Source organism: Penaeus chinensis, chromosome 34 (assembly GCF_019202785.1).
Source record: "Penaeus chinensis breed Huanghai No. 1 chromosome 34, ASM1920278v2, whole genome shotgun sequence".
Classification (NCBI taxonomy): Eukaryota; Metazoa; Arthropoda; class Malacostraca; order Decapoda; family Penaeidae; genus Penaeus; species Penaeus chinensis.
Genome location: NC_061852.1, coordinates 14,632,924 through 14,645,423, shown reverse-complemented (window position 1 = coordinate 14,645,423; position 12,500 = coordinate 14,632,924). Strand labels below are relative to the sequence as shown.

Sequence of the window (12,500 nt, the reverse complement as noted above, 5' to 3'; positions counted from 1 at the left end):
TCTCTCCTCTCTCTTCTATACCCTTTCGTCTCTCCTCTCTCTCTTCCCTCACTTTCACTCTCTCTCCTCTCTTACCCTTTCTCTCTCTCTCTCTCTTTACCCTTTTTTCCTCCTCTCTCTTTTACCCTTTTTCTCTCTCCTCTCCTCTTTTCCCTTTTTCTCTCTCTCTCCTCTTTTACCCTTTTTCTCCTCTCCTCTCTCTTTTACCCTTTTCTCTCCCCTCTCTCTCTTACCCTTTCTCTTCTCTCTCTCTTCTTTTAAACCCTTTTTCTCTCTCTCTCTCCTCTTACCCTTTTTCTCTCTCTCTCTCTTCTCTTTACCCTTTGTCTCTCTCTCTCTCTCTTTTAACGCCTTTCTCTCTCTCTCCTCTCTCCCCTCTCACTCCCTCTTCTCTCTCTCTCTCCCTCTCTTCCTCTCTCTCTCCTCTCTCTCTTTACCCTTTCTCTCTCTCTCTCTCTCTTCTCTCCGCTCCCTCTCTCTCTCTCTCTCTCTTACCCTTTCCCTCTCTCTCTCTCTCTCTTTACACCCTTTCTCTCTCTCTCTCTCTTCTTTCACCCTTTCTCTCTCTCTCTCTCTTTCTCTCCTCTCTCTCTCTCTCTCTCTTTCACCCTCTCTCTCTCTCTCTCTCTTTCACCTCTCTCTCTCTCTCTCTCTCTCTTCCTTTCTCTCTCTCTCTCTTTCATCTTATCAACCTTTCTCTCTCTCTCTCTCCTCTCTCTTTCACCTCCTTTCTTCCCTCTCTCTCTCTCTTTTCACCTCTACACTTACTTCCCTTTCTCTCTCTCTCTCTCTCTCTCTCTCTTCCTCTCTCTCCTCTCTCCTCTCTCTCTCTCACTCTCTCTCTCTCTCTCTCTCTCTTCTCTTACACCCTTTCTCCTCTCTCTCTTCTCTTCACCCTTTCTCTCTTCTCTCTCTCTTTCTCTTTCACCCTTTCTCTCTTTCTCTCTCTCTCACTTTTCCACCACCCTTTCTCTCTTCTCTCTCTCTTTCTCTTCACCTTTCTCTCTTTCTCTCTCTCTCTCTTTCACCCTTCTCTCTCTTCTCTTTCACCCTTTCTCTCTCTCTCTCTCTTTTACCCTTTCTCTCTCTCTCTCTCTCTTTCACCCTTTCTCTCTCTCTCTCTCTTTCACCCTTTCTCTCTCTCTCTCTCTTTCACCCTTTCTCTCTCTCTCTCTCTTTCACCCTTTCTCTCTCTCTCTCTCTTTCACCCTTTCTCTCTCTCTCTCTCTTTCACCCTTTCTCTCTCTCTCTCTCTTTCACCCTTTCTCTCTCTCTCTCTCTTTCACCCTTTCTCTCTCTCTCTCTCTTTCACCCTTTCTCTCTCTCTCTCTCTTTCACCCTTTCTCTCTCTCTCTCTCTTTCACCCTTTCTCTCTCTCTCTCTCTCTCTCTCTCTCTTCACCCTTCTCTCTCTCTCTCTCTCTTTCACCCTTTCTCTCTCTCTCTCTCTCTTTCACCTTTCTCTCTCTCTCTCTCTCTTTCACCCTTTCTCTCTCTCTCTCTCTCTCTTCCCCCTTCTCTCTCTCTCTCTCTCTTTCACCCTTTCTCTCTCTCTCTCTCTCTTTCACCCTTTCTCTCTCTCTCTCTCTTTCACCCTTTCTCTCTCTCTCTCTCTTTCACCCTTTCTCTCTCTCTCTCTCTTTCACCCTTTCTCTCTCTCTCTCTCTTTCACCCTTTCTCTCTCTCTCTCTCTTTCACCCTTTCTCTCTCTCTCTCTCTTTCACCCTTCTCTCTCTCTCTCTCTTTCACCCTTCTCTCTCTCTCTCTCTCTTTCACCCTTTCTCTCTCTCTCTCTCTTTCACCCTTTCTCTCTCTCTCTCTCTTTCACCCTTTCTCTCTCTCTCTCTCTCTTTCACCCTTTCTCCTCTCTCTCTCTCTTTCACCCTTTCTCTCTCTCTCTCTCTTTCACCCTTTCTCCTCTCTCTCTCTCTTTCACCCTTTCTCTCTCTCTCTCTCTTTCACCCTTTCTCTCTCTCTCTCTCTCTCTCTCTCTCTCTCTCTCTCTCTCTCTCTCTCTCTCTCTCTCTCTCTCTCTCTCTCTCTCTCTCTCTCTCTCTCTCTCTCTTTCACCCTTTCTCTCTCTCTCTCTTTCACCCTTTCTCTCTCTCTCTCTCTCTCTCTCTCTCTCTCTCTCTCTCTCTCTCTCTCTCTCTCTCTCTCTCTCTCTCTCTCTCTCTTTCACCCTTTCTCTCTCTCTCTCTCTCTCTCTCTCTCTCTCTCTCTCTCTCTCTCTCTCTCTCTCTCTCTCTCTCTCTCTCTCTCTCTCTCTCTCTTCTTTCACCCTTTCTCTCTCTCTCTCTTTCACCCTTTCTCCCTCCTTTTCTATCTCCCTCTCCCCCGTAATCCCTGGTCCATTGTTGTCGTAGGGGCTTAGGAGATGGAGGCTGAGATCCTATCTTAGGCCTCAGCTTATGGTAGGTTCTGTGCATGTTTTTTTCATCTCCCCCTTTCCTTCTCCTTCTCTTCTTCAACCCCTTCTAATATCCATTTCCTAAGATGTGAAAGCTGTGTTGAAAGGATGAAAGGCAAGTCATAAACAGCCATGGCCATGGTATTCCCATTTAGTTGTTTAGCCTTTACCTCTCAAGGGGACCTGTGGGGTAGATTATATTTCTCCTCCTCATACTCCAGGCTTACTATGGGCAGAATGAAGATTTTTTTTCCTTTTTGGGGGGCAATGTGGCTTGAATCTCTTTATCATCTAGCCCCACTGAGTTTAATTCCCCTGGTTCCCTGACCCAGGTTCTCCTTTGATCATGACTGTGAACACTACTACCATCCCCTTCTTAATGCCTACTGTCCGCAGTACTTCTTCACTCAACTCAACAGCCCCTTCCACAAGGTTTTGTCCATCTACTACACCAACCTATACTTTGTTTAACCGAGCCAAATGGGATCATTTTTTTGTGATCCCCTTGACAGCCTCTTACAACACTCCTCTTTCAGCAATACCCCCAAAAATAAGTAGGCAAAGTTTCCTTCTGCAGCCACCTTGATCACTCCAGCCTTGTCACAGTTACATCAGAATCCCAAGCAAAAGCATTATCTATTCTGACGAACTTCACTGGCAAACCCATTCATGCCCAACCTCATCCCTCTCTCAATACTTGTACCGGAATAATCTCCATCTTCTTCCCATCAATGTCAGAATTGTTGGCATCTAGGCCACCCTGTCAAACACTGCAGCTCCTGCATCCCTTCCTCCCAACACATCTCATTCCCTCCTGCTTCATCTACATCATACCCCCTCTCTTCTCTCTTATCCCTTCTGCTTCCTCTTGGTTACATATATGACTCTCTTATGCCAGAACAACCCCCTTCCCTGGATTCTCTCTGACATATATCCTGAAACTGTGATCTGATCACCCTTAAACTTCTCTTTTTGCTAATCCTTTCGCATTGGACATCCTTGCAGAATCCCACATTTCTTCCTCTGACAACTTTGATCTTTGTTATCCCCCCCCTACCTTTTGTACCCTTTTCACTGCTACAGACACACACACAGACAGACACACACACACACTCTCTCTCTCTCACTCTCACTCTCACTCTCACTCTCACTCTCACACTCACACTCTCCCCCTCCCTCTCTCCCTCTCTCCCTCTCTCCCTCTCTCTCCCCCTCTCTCCCTCTCTCTCCCCCTCTCTCCCCCTCTCTCCCCCTCTCCCCCTCTCTTCCCCTCTTTATGGAATGGCTGAGGGAGGAGGTTGCAAAAGTGCCGGAGGTTTGAGCAGCATGTATAAAAGTATAAAAAAAAGTTAGGAACCACTTCTAACACTATCACATCTCGTCATGCCCCTCACCCTCACCTCTTCATCTTTTCCCAAGCTGTGTTAAATACATTTTGTTCTTTTTTCTCTCCTTATTTCATAGATAACTTTTACGACTTTAAAAGTACATTATACAGAGCATGAGTTCACCAAAATTCTTTTCTTCTTTTCCAGGAACAAGATAGCGAGATTGATCGGAATGCGTTAGCTGAGGAAGCTAATAAGAGTGAAAAAATGCTCCTTGACAACCACAGAGCCTTTCGAAATGCTGTTCTTGCAGCAAAGCTTGCTATCAATCAGGTTTTTCATTTAATTTCTACATGTTGCAACTTAAAAAGTAAATGTCTTGACAAAATAATACATTTCAATAGTTATTTCTTTGGTTTTTATAGATATACTTCTTTATCTTTCTTTTCCCAGAGGAGCAAAGATGAATTGTTTTCCAAAGCCGAAGTTCCAGAGGAGGGTGAAGGAGGTCTCCGCCAGAGGGATAGAATGAGTCGTGATATAATGATCAAAAAGTCTTCTCAACTATCTGATGATCTTCTCACTGTAACTCGATTAATAAGAGATAATACAGAGAAAAGCAGCAAAACTGTAGACAGATTAGGTATGTAATCTGCAGTACTTCTAATTTTTTTTTTATTTTCATTCATTTCTAAAGGTAATGAATGCAGACTAACCACTGATAGAATAACTTTGTAGAAATTTACTCTTATTAGCTTTAAAAAAGAAAAAGTTATTTAAAATGTTGGGAAGAACTATTTTTTTCATTTATCTCATCTCGCTTTAATTTCCACTGTTTGCTTGATAATGAAAATCTTCCAGTGATGTATTCAAGTCCTAGAGAATATATATTGGTGGGCAAATACTGAGAAGGCCCATCAGTGTATGTGATATAGCATAATATGACCCCCTCCCCATCCCTTGCTCATTAGGAGACGAAGACTGGGGCCCAAAGAAAAGGATCACCCCTACCTTAGACCTCAGCCCTTGCCTTCAATAATTTTCTTCTCTCCCTTTCCTATCCCCTTCCTAAGGTGTTTGAATCCAGCTGAAAGGATGAAAAGCTGGCTTTGTGTTAGTCCTGAATGGCCACCAGGAGCTGTGGGCATGGTATTCCTTGTGAGGACCTGAGGAGTAGGCCTTTTCTTTTCCCCACTTATTTCACAATGGCCAATAATGATCTTTTACCCTTATAATGGGCATTAACCGATTGGATCTGGTTGCGTCACAGCAATCAAATCATCAAAAATCCGGGCATTGGGCTTACGTGAGTGGCCACTCTGACAGGTGACGGCTTTTAGGCCAGGCACATGCAAACATGTGTGCGGTGACAAGACTCTGTGCCTCCTATTTATTTACTGTTTTTACACGTTAGCATTTTTAGTCTTTTGGCCATTTTCCAATGTCCATATCTAGCATTTGATTAGCATTATGCAGATGGTAATAGTTTTTTCTCTGCACAGACTTCATTCAGACTCTTAATACTTGTACAGAAGGGCTTCCGTCTCCCTGACTGATTGTCCTATCTATGACAAGGACTGGTCAGACTGAAATTGATCTGCTTGCCTGTCTTGTTGACTATGATGCAGTGGCAGCACTGTGTTACACTATTCCTCCCAGAGGTTATCTTAAGTCCTACATCAATATGACCATTCAAATTGCTCTACAGTCATACACATGTGCCAGTTGTGTATTTTTTTAGGAGCTGTCATGCCAACAAGCTTCAATCTAAGGTAGCAGTTCTCAGATTCAAACTAGGTTTCACTCTGCGTGAGGCCAGAAAGATTTTTCTGTCTCCACCTTTTCCAAAACTGTCCTTTTCTCTGCCATCTTCTCGAGTTGTCTTAGCATCTCCCCCAGTATCTCTTCCTTCTACCCTAAACCAACCTACCTCTACTCCCTCTCCCCCTGTCAAATTCCTTTCCAGTTTAAATCTTGATACTCCAATCTCTAGGACTTCCCAGACACCTACCCCTTCCTCCTCACTTAACCTGTTGCACCAGGCAATCTAAACATTCCACCCCATCTCCTACACCCACCCCTTTCTCTGGTACGCCTCACAAGAAAACCTTTTTTCTCAGACCTCCCCATCCAACTCCTCTCCAGAAACTCTTGAAAAAAATCCTAAACTTAACCCAAGAGGATGCTCCACTCACTCACTCACCCACCCTCCAATCTCTATTCCTATTCCCTCTACATTCAAAGCATTTGCCAACATCCTTCCATCCTCAAGTTCCCCTAAATCCTTTGCAACAGTGACCTTCTGCAGATCCTTCCCCTCCTGACATTCTTCCTGATACTTAACCACCTTCCTGTCCCCTTATCTCATTCCCTGGATTTTTCTCCTACATCAACACCCATCTCATACCCGTATTACCTGTTGATTATTTATTTATTGAACATTTTCTGCCATGTCAAAATCCAAGGTCATTAGCAGTGTATTCAAAATACAGTGATAAAGTGGGGCTTGGGGGCAAAGCTCCCAAATACAGCATTTTGATAAAGTCTTGTCACGAAAAGGGTAAAAACTAGTAAACAATTAGATAAGTGGACAGAAGAAGGGGATAAAGAGAATGAAAAGGAAAGGGGGAGAAGAAAAGACCATGCAAAATTTGCTGCCGCAAGGGCTTATGTCTAAGGCAAGGGTAATCCCCTACATCTCCTAATCATATTGCTCCATGGCCCCCCAAAAAAACACACTGTGGCCTCAGGTTAAGAAACCCTGCCCTACACCCTTAACCCTTTCCTCTTTTAATAAACATTACTTCATTTGCTCTCATCTCTTGACCCCTTTTCACTACCATACTATCCTACAACACTATGACCTTTGACATCTAATATGTTTTATCCTAATTCTTAACTCATTTTTACCCTGTTTGCCAAAATACTATAACAGTGCTATATGACCTTTGAAGTCTTGCACAATTATTAACCATTAACATAATACTTATCTTGAAATTTGCAAAAGATTAGATTGTCATAAATATTCCATTTTGTCTTCTAATTTTCCACATATTTCCCATGTAAATAATTCAAGATTATTTTTCCAGTTGAAGGGTCCCAAACAATTGGCACAACTCAGGAAGAACTGAAGACTATGGGTTCTGTTATTGGCCAAGCTCGTAAAATCCTTAATAAGTATGGTCGCCGCGAGAACACTGACAAATTGCTGATTTTTCTAGGCCTAGTTTTCTTTTTAGCATCATGTCTTGTTGTTATCAGGAACAGATTCATATTTTGATTTTCTTTCTAAGGTAATAAAACAAGGCACACATTCACAATTTAATGACTGCTATCTACATGCTTTATCTAATTTAATTTGTGAATTCCTCTGTTAGCTTATAAAGAATAAAAAAGGAAAGAAACTTATTTCTAAACCTTCAAATCTTGCACATATAAAGGAAATTAAAATATGTAAGAGACTGAGTAGATATTGTAAGCTATGCAATAATGTACTGTCAATACTATCATTGACAAAGAAAAAAAAAAAATGTGAAAGTGTTGAAAATGTATAAAGGACAAATCTTGAAGGAAAACTAATTTTAAATACCCCCAATGTCTCCTTATGGTATCTGGTTACCAGAAAATATAAAAATCCCAATGGTAAAAGTAACCATTCAGGGACATTCCTATAGAATTATTTATTTGTCAGTTTGACAAAAATATCTTTACAGTTACATAAAAGACACACTAAAACACCTAACATATCTACAATACTAGTCTTAAAAAAGTGTTACAAATGTAAAATGATATAAACAGATTTTTTTTTGTTGAAATCATGACAGTAAAAGTAAGATAACCTTCTGATAGAATAAAACATTTTACTTCTATTGCAGTAAATGCAGGCAGGTACTCGGGTATACAGTTGTACTGCTAATTTACTTCCGTGACCGTGTCTGTCTAGTCACCCTGGGAAAAAATGAATTCAAAATTAGAAGGAAAATCCAACTCACAAAGTTAAATAAAGTAATATAGTTCCTAATATTTTACTATTTATATATATAAAATGTTGGAATGAAGTCACTTATGCAAATATCCCTACATTTATCTGAACTGTTAAGCAATAATTAATAATAATAATAATAATGATGATGATGATGATGATGATGATGATGATGAAAACACCACAGACCTATAACAAAAGTGTGCACAAATTTTTAAATAGTCAGTCATAAACATCCCTTTTCTTAACCCAATGACTATGGCTCCAAATGTGCTCAGGAACCAAGGAGTCTATCAGTAGGCCTTAGTGAGTGCACCTGATATCCCCATTGAATTTGTGAGAAAGTGCATTTTTTCTTTCTAATAATATTGATACTGTTATTATTATTGATATTATAAATATTTAAGAACAATCTAATGTTAACAACATTAAATGCAAAAAAGTAATACAAATGAAGCTATCCAAAAATCAAGGAAAAGAGTAAACAGGTGATATATGTAGGACTAATAAGTGTCCTCATGGTGAATAAGCATTTGTAAAGACAATAGATGAACTTATTTTGCAGCGGGCATGGAATGTATTGTTGCCATTCATGCTGATTAAGGTTAACTTGAAACATCTGAATATCTTTTTTTAATTTACTTACTTTGTCACTTTCTCCTCCGTATCAACTTTTCGTCTCGATTTTGTAGAGGTTTGTGCAACTTCCCTGTAAAAGACAAAGAGGGGGGGGGGGGGGGATATTAGTAAAGTGAATACCTTTGATCATACTTTGTATTTTTATATAACTGTAAACAATACAAAATTTAAATATTGCTAATGTTTCTGTGCTGAAGTCAATAGCGCTGAAAGCAGTAATTTTGAGAACAACAAAACTAGACTTACTCCTCATTCTTTGCAGGTTCCACCTTTTTGCCCCTTGTTTTTCGTGTCTTTGTTTCAGGTTCAGCTACAATGGTTTCTTCAGTATCTTTTGTGGTTTGTTTGCGGCCTCGACCACGGCTAGTAGTTTTCACTTGGTCCTGAGAAGACTCGCTTTCCTCCTCCTCCTTGCTGTTAGTGGCCTTACCACGACCTCTTCTGGTTGTTGTTGGTGTAGACGCATCTGAAGTAGGCTCAGGTTCTTCAATAGCCTTTGCAGCTCTACCACGTCTTTTGACTGGGGTTGGTAGCTCTGTTTCCTGGTTGCTGTCTTTTTCTGCTTCGTCGGTCTTTTTCTTACCACGACCACGTCCACTGCTGACAGTCTTCACTAATTCTTCATTAGCTTCTGATGTTTCTTGTTTACTCACAGCTCTTCTTCCACCCTTTGGCTTGCTATTTACCATTTTTTCCCCTTCTGTGTCCAATTCTTCTACAACCTTTTGTGAGCGCCCTCTTCTCGTTGTAGGCTTCACTTCTTCAGTATTTACTTCTTTCGGCTCAACCACACGTACTCTCTTACCACGACTTTTCACCGGCTTTTCCAGATCTTCATCCACACTCATTTGTACTTCATCTACTTTAGGTGTCTCAGGCAATTCCTGGGGTTCGGTTTCTTTTTCAATTTCAACTTGACCTCTTCTTCGTCCCCTTCGCACAGGTGTTGAAACTTTAGGGGATTCTTCTACTTTGGCAACTTCTTTGGTTGACTTTCCTCTTGTACGTTTTACAGCAGGTATGTCTAAAGACGAGTCATCAGTTTCTTCTTCTTTCTTTGGTTGGGCCTTTCTTTGTCCTCTCTTTGCTGGGGTAGATGGTTTTACAGGCTCATCAATGGCTGTTTCCACTGCAACTGGGAGGTTCACTTCCATATCTTCAGATTGCTTTTGTCTTCTTTTCACTGGTGTCAAAACCTTTGCAACCTCTGTTTCTTCATTGGTTGTTACTTCACTCTGCAAAGCTGCATCCTTGCGGCTTCGGCCACCTCTCCTTGGTAAAGATTTCTTTTCTTCAACAATGTCCTCCGATTCTTTCTCATTAATATTACATGGAACTGGCAATTCAACTATTGTTTCCTCTGATCCCTCATTTGAATCAACCGATTCATCTGCCTGATTCTGCCGTCTCTTTGATTTCTTCTGCGGCACTTCAGCCACCTCTTCAGGTGCAGTTCCCCGTTTGCCTCTGCGGCTACGAGTTGATGAAACTGGAGAATCCTCTTGTGCCACTTCATTCTTAACATTAACTTGACGGGATCGCCCACGTCTCACTGGTGTATTGCTTTCTGACTCAGTTTTTATTGTTCTTCGGGTTCTTCGTGGAGTCAGGCCTTCATCAAGTTCTTTCTCTTGTACTACCTCTGTGTGGGATTTAAGTGGCTCTACAGGTGGTATATTTTCTGAAGGTGAGCTTGTTGTTGGACTGATAACTTTTGGAGCCCTTCGTGACTTTCTAACAGAAGCTGGTGTGGTAGTCTGGCGTAGTTCAGTTACTTGACTAACTACATTAGTTTGGTCAGTAAGAGGTGTTTTCATTAACTGCCCTAACCCTTGTAAGTCAACCTCCAAAGAATAATCTTGAGATTTAGGTGTTCTCATAATATTCTTCACTCCATGCACACTGGTGTAATCAGCTTCTGGTATATTAATGTGAGTCTGAGGGGTTGAGAGCAATCGTTTCATACCTTTTACATTGGTATAATCTGCCAAAGGCTCCAGACGCTTCTGAGCAGGGGTAGCCATCAGATTCCTTAATCCTTTTGGTTCTGTATAATCTGCTTCTATTTCCACATTCTCTGGTTTCTGTCTTGGAGATTTCATTAGATCTCTTAATCCTTGTACATTAGTGTAGTCAGCCTCTGCAGCTTCTTTGGCACTACGAGGATTTCTTAATAACCTCTTCAGTCCAGTAACATTCGTATAATCTGCCTCATTCAGAGTTTCCTCTCTTGGGGTCTTCAGTAGATTTTTAACCCCAGAAATATTATTATAATCTGCTTTTGGAGAGGGTGGTGTTGGCTTTGGGGTTCTCAGTACTTTCCTAACCCCTGCAATGTGGGTGTAATCAGGTTCACGCTCTGGAACAGGCCCTTTAGGTGTTTTCATTAACTTGTGCACTCCATGAATATTTGTGTAATCAGCTTCAGGACATTCTGTGGTTCTTGGTGTCCGTAACATTTTTCCAATACCAAAGAGTTTGGAGTCATCAACTGGCTCTTCTGTAACATTTGCTTTAGGGGTCTTCATGAGCTTACGCAATCCAGTGACACTTGTAAAATCGGCTTTAGGGCTTTCTGGATTAGGTTTTGGTGTTCGCAAGACTTTCCTGACTCCTACTATGTGAGAATCATCAGCTTCTCTCTCTGCAACACTAGGTGCTGGTGTCTTCATCAGTTTACAGACACCAGCAACATTTGAATAATCAGCTTGAGGGCTTTCAGAAACAGGCTTTGGCGTCCGCAGAATTTTCCGCATTCCAGCTAAGTGGGTGTCATCAGTTTCTTTCTCCGGAACTGGCATTTTAGGCGTTTTCATTAAGTTTCTCAAACCAGAAACAGCTGTACAAGATGAACTTGTTACATTATCAGGCTTTGGTGTTGACATAAGCTTCTCCAATCCCTCAACATTTTTATAGTCTGCAGCATTATTTTTCTTGTACAAGGACTTCAGACCTCTTAATTCAGATTTTACACCCACTGGCGAGACAAATATATCTTGTGAAACATTTGGAGTGTCAGCACACTCAAAGTCAAAAGTAGTGGCATCAGTTTCTATGGGTACTTCTTCTGGCGAAGCCAAAGCAGACTTTCCACGTACACTTCGCAATAAACGTTCAGGAGTGTTGTTGGCCACAGCAGGTGTTACAAGGGGTGAAATGAATTTATCCTCTGTTACATCTGGTGTCTTAATGGAGGAGAAATCAAAGTTTGTGATATTACCATATGATGATGGAGTATTGGCATAGGACATACTCATTTTAACTGAAGTGTGACTATTGCTGACAATGCTTGGAGTGTATGGAGAGAAAAGAGCAGGTGATGCACCTAAAGAATCCTCAAAATCTGATGCTGAAGGTCCTGAAGGAGTTTTTAGATTTGGTGTCATTGAATATTTGGGCGGCCTTCCTTTACGTTTTGGTGTTGTTTCTTCTGGAGTTTTTACTGGACTTGCAATACTAACTAGTACTGGAGATTTTAAGTCTAATGTATTTTTACCTGGGCTTAAAGCTTCTATTTGCTCTGTAGAACCAGATATGTTCTGAGGCATTTTAACTGGACTTGGAGTGCTGTCTTTTTTTGGAGGCCTACCTCTTGGGCGAGGTGTGCCCTCTGGTGTCTTCTTTGTTAGACTTGCAACCTGTGTTGGAGGCCTACCTCTTGGGCGAGGTGTGCCCTCTGGTGTCTTTGCTGGACTTGCAGCCTTTGTTGGAGGCCTACCTCTAGGTCGAGGAGAGCCCTCCAGTGTCTTTACTGGACTTGCAGTATTTGTTGGAGGCCTACCTCTTGGGCGAGGAGTGCCCTCTGGTGTCTTTGCTGGACTTGCAGTCTGTTTTGGAGGCCTGCCTCTAGGACGAGGTGAGCCCTCTGGTGTCTTTGCTGGACTTGCAGTCTGTTTTGGAGGCCTGCCTCTAGGACGAGGTGAGCCCTCTGGTGTCTTTGCTGGACTTGCAGTCTGTTTTGGGGGCCTGCCTCTAGGACGAGGTGAGCCCTCTGGTGTCTTTGCTGGACTTGCAGTCTGTTTTGGGGGCCTGCCTCTAGGACGAGGTGAGCCCTCTGGTGTCTTTGATGGACTTGTTGCTTGTTTTGGAGGTCTTCCTCTTGGACGAGGTGAGCCTTCTGGTGTAGATAAGTGGTTCAAGGA

The 12,500-nt window shown here is 42.0% G+C and overlaps 2 protein-coding genes across 2 annotated transcripts in view; one reads left to right on the top strand and one right to left on the bottom strand.

The window, feature by feature from the left end:
• LOC125043654 (vesicle transport protein SEC20-like) overlaps positions 1-7,312 on the top strand; it is a 19,828-nt gene extending 12,516 nt beyond the window's left edge. The window contains exons 4-6 of the mRNA XM_047639889.1: positions 3,945-4,070; positions 4,191-4,380; positions 6,827-7,312. Coding sequence (XP_047495845.1) covers positions 3,945-4,070; positions 4,191-4,380; positions 6,827-7,017 — 507 coding nt within the window. The 3' untranslated portion in view covers positions 7,018-7,312. The remainder of the gene's footprint in view (positions 1-3,944; positions 4,071-4,190; positions 4,381-6,826) is intronic.
• LOC125043747 (serine/arginine repetitive matrix protein 2-like) overlaps positions 7,047-12,500 on the bottom strand; it is a 17,874-nt gene continuing 12,420 nt past the window's right edge. Inside the window, exons 6-8 of the mRNA XM_047640005.1 lie at positions 8,605-12,500; positions 8,366-8,428; positions 7,047-7,685 (exon numbers count right to left, since the gene is read on the bottom strand). The exon at positions 8,605-12,500 is cut by the window's right edge and continues 270 nt beyond it. Coding sequence (XP_047495961.1) covers positions 7,655-7,685; positions 8,366-8,428; positions 8,605-12,500 — 3,990 coding nt within the window. The 3' untranslated portion in view covers positions 7,047-7,654. The remainder of the gene's footprint in view (positions 7,686-8,365; positions 8,429-8,604) is intronic.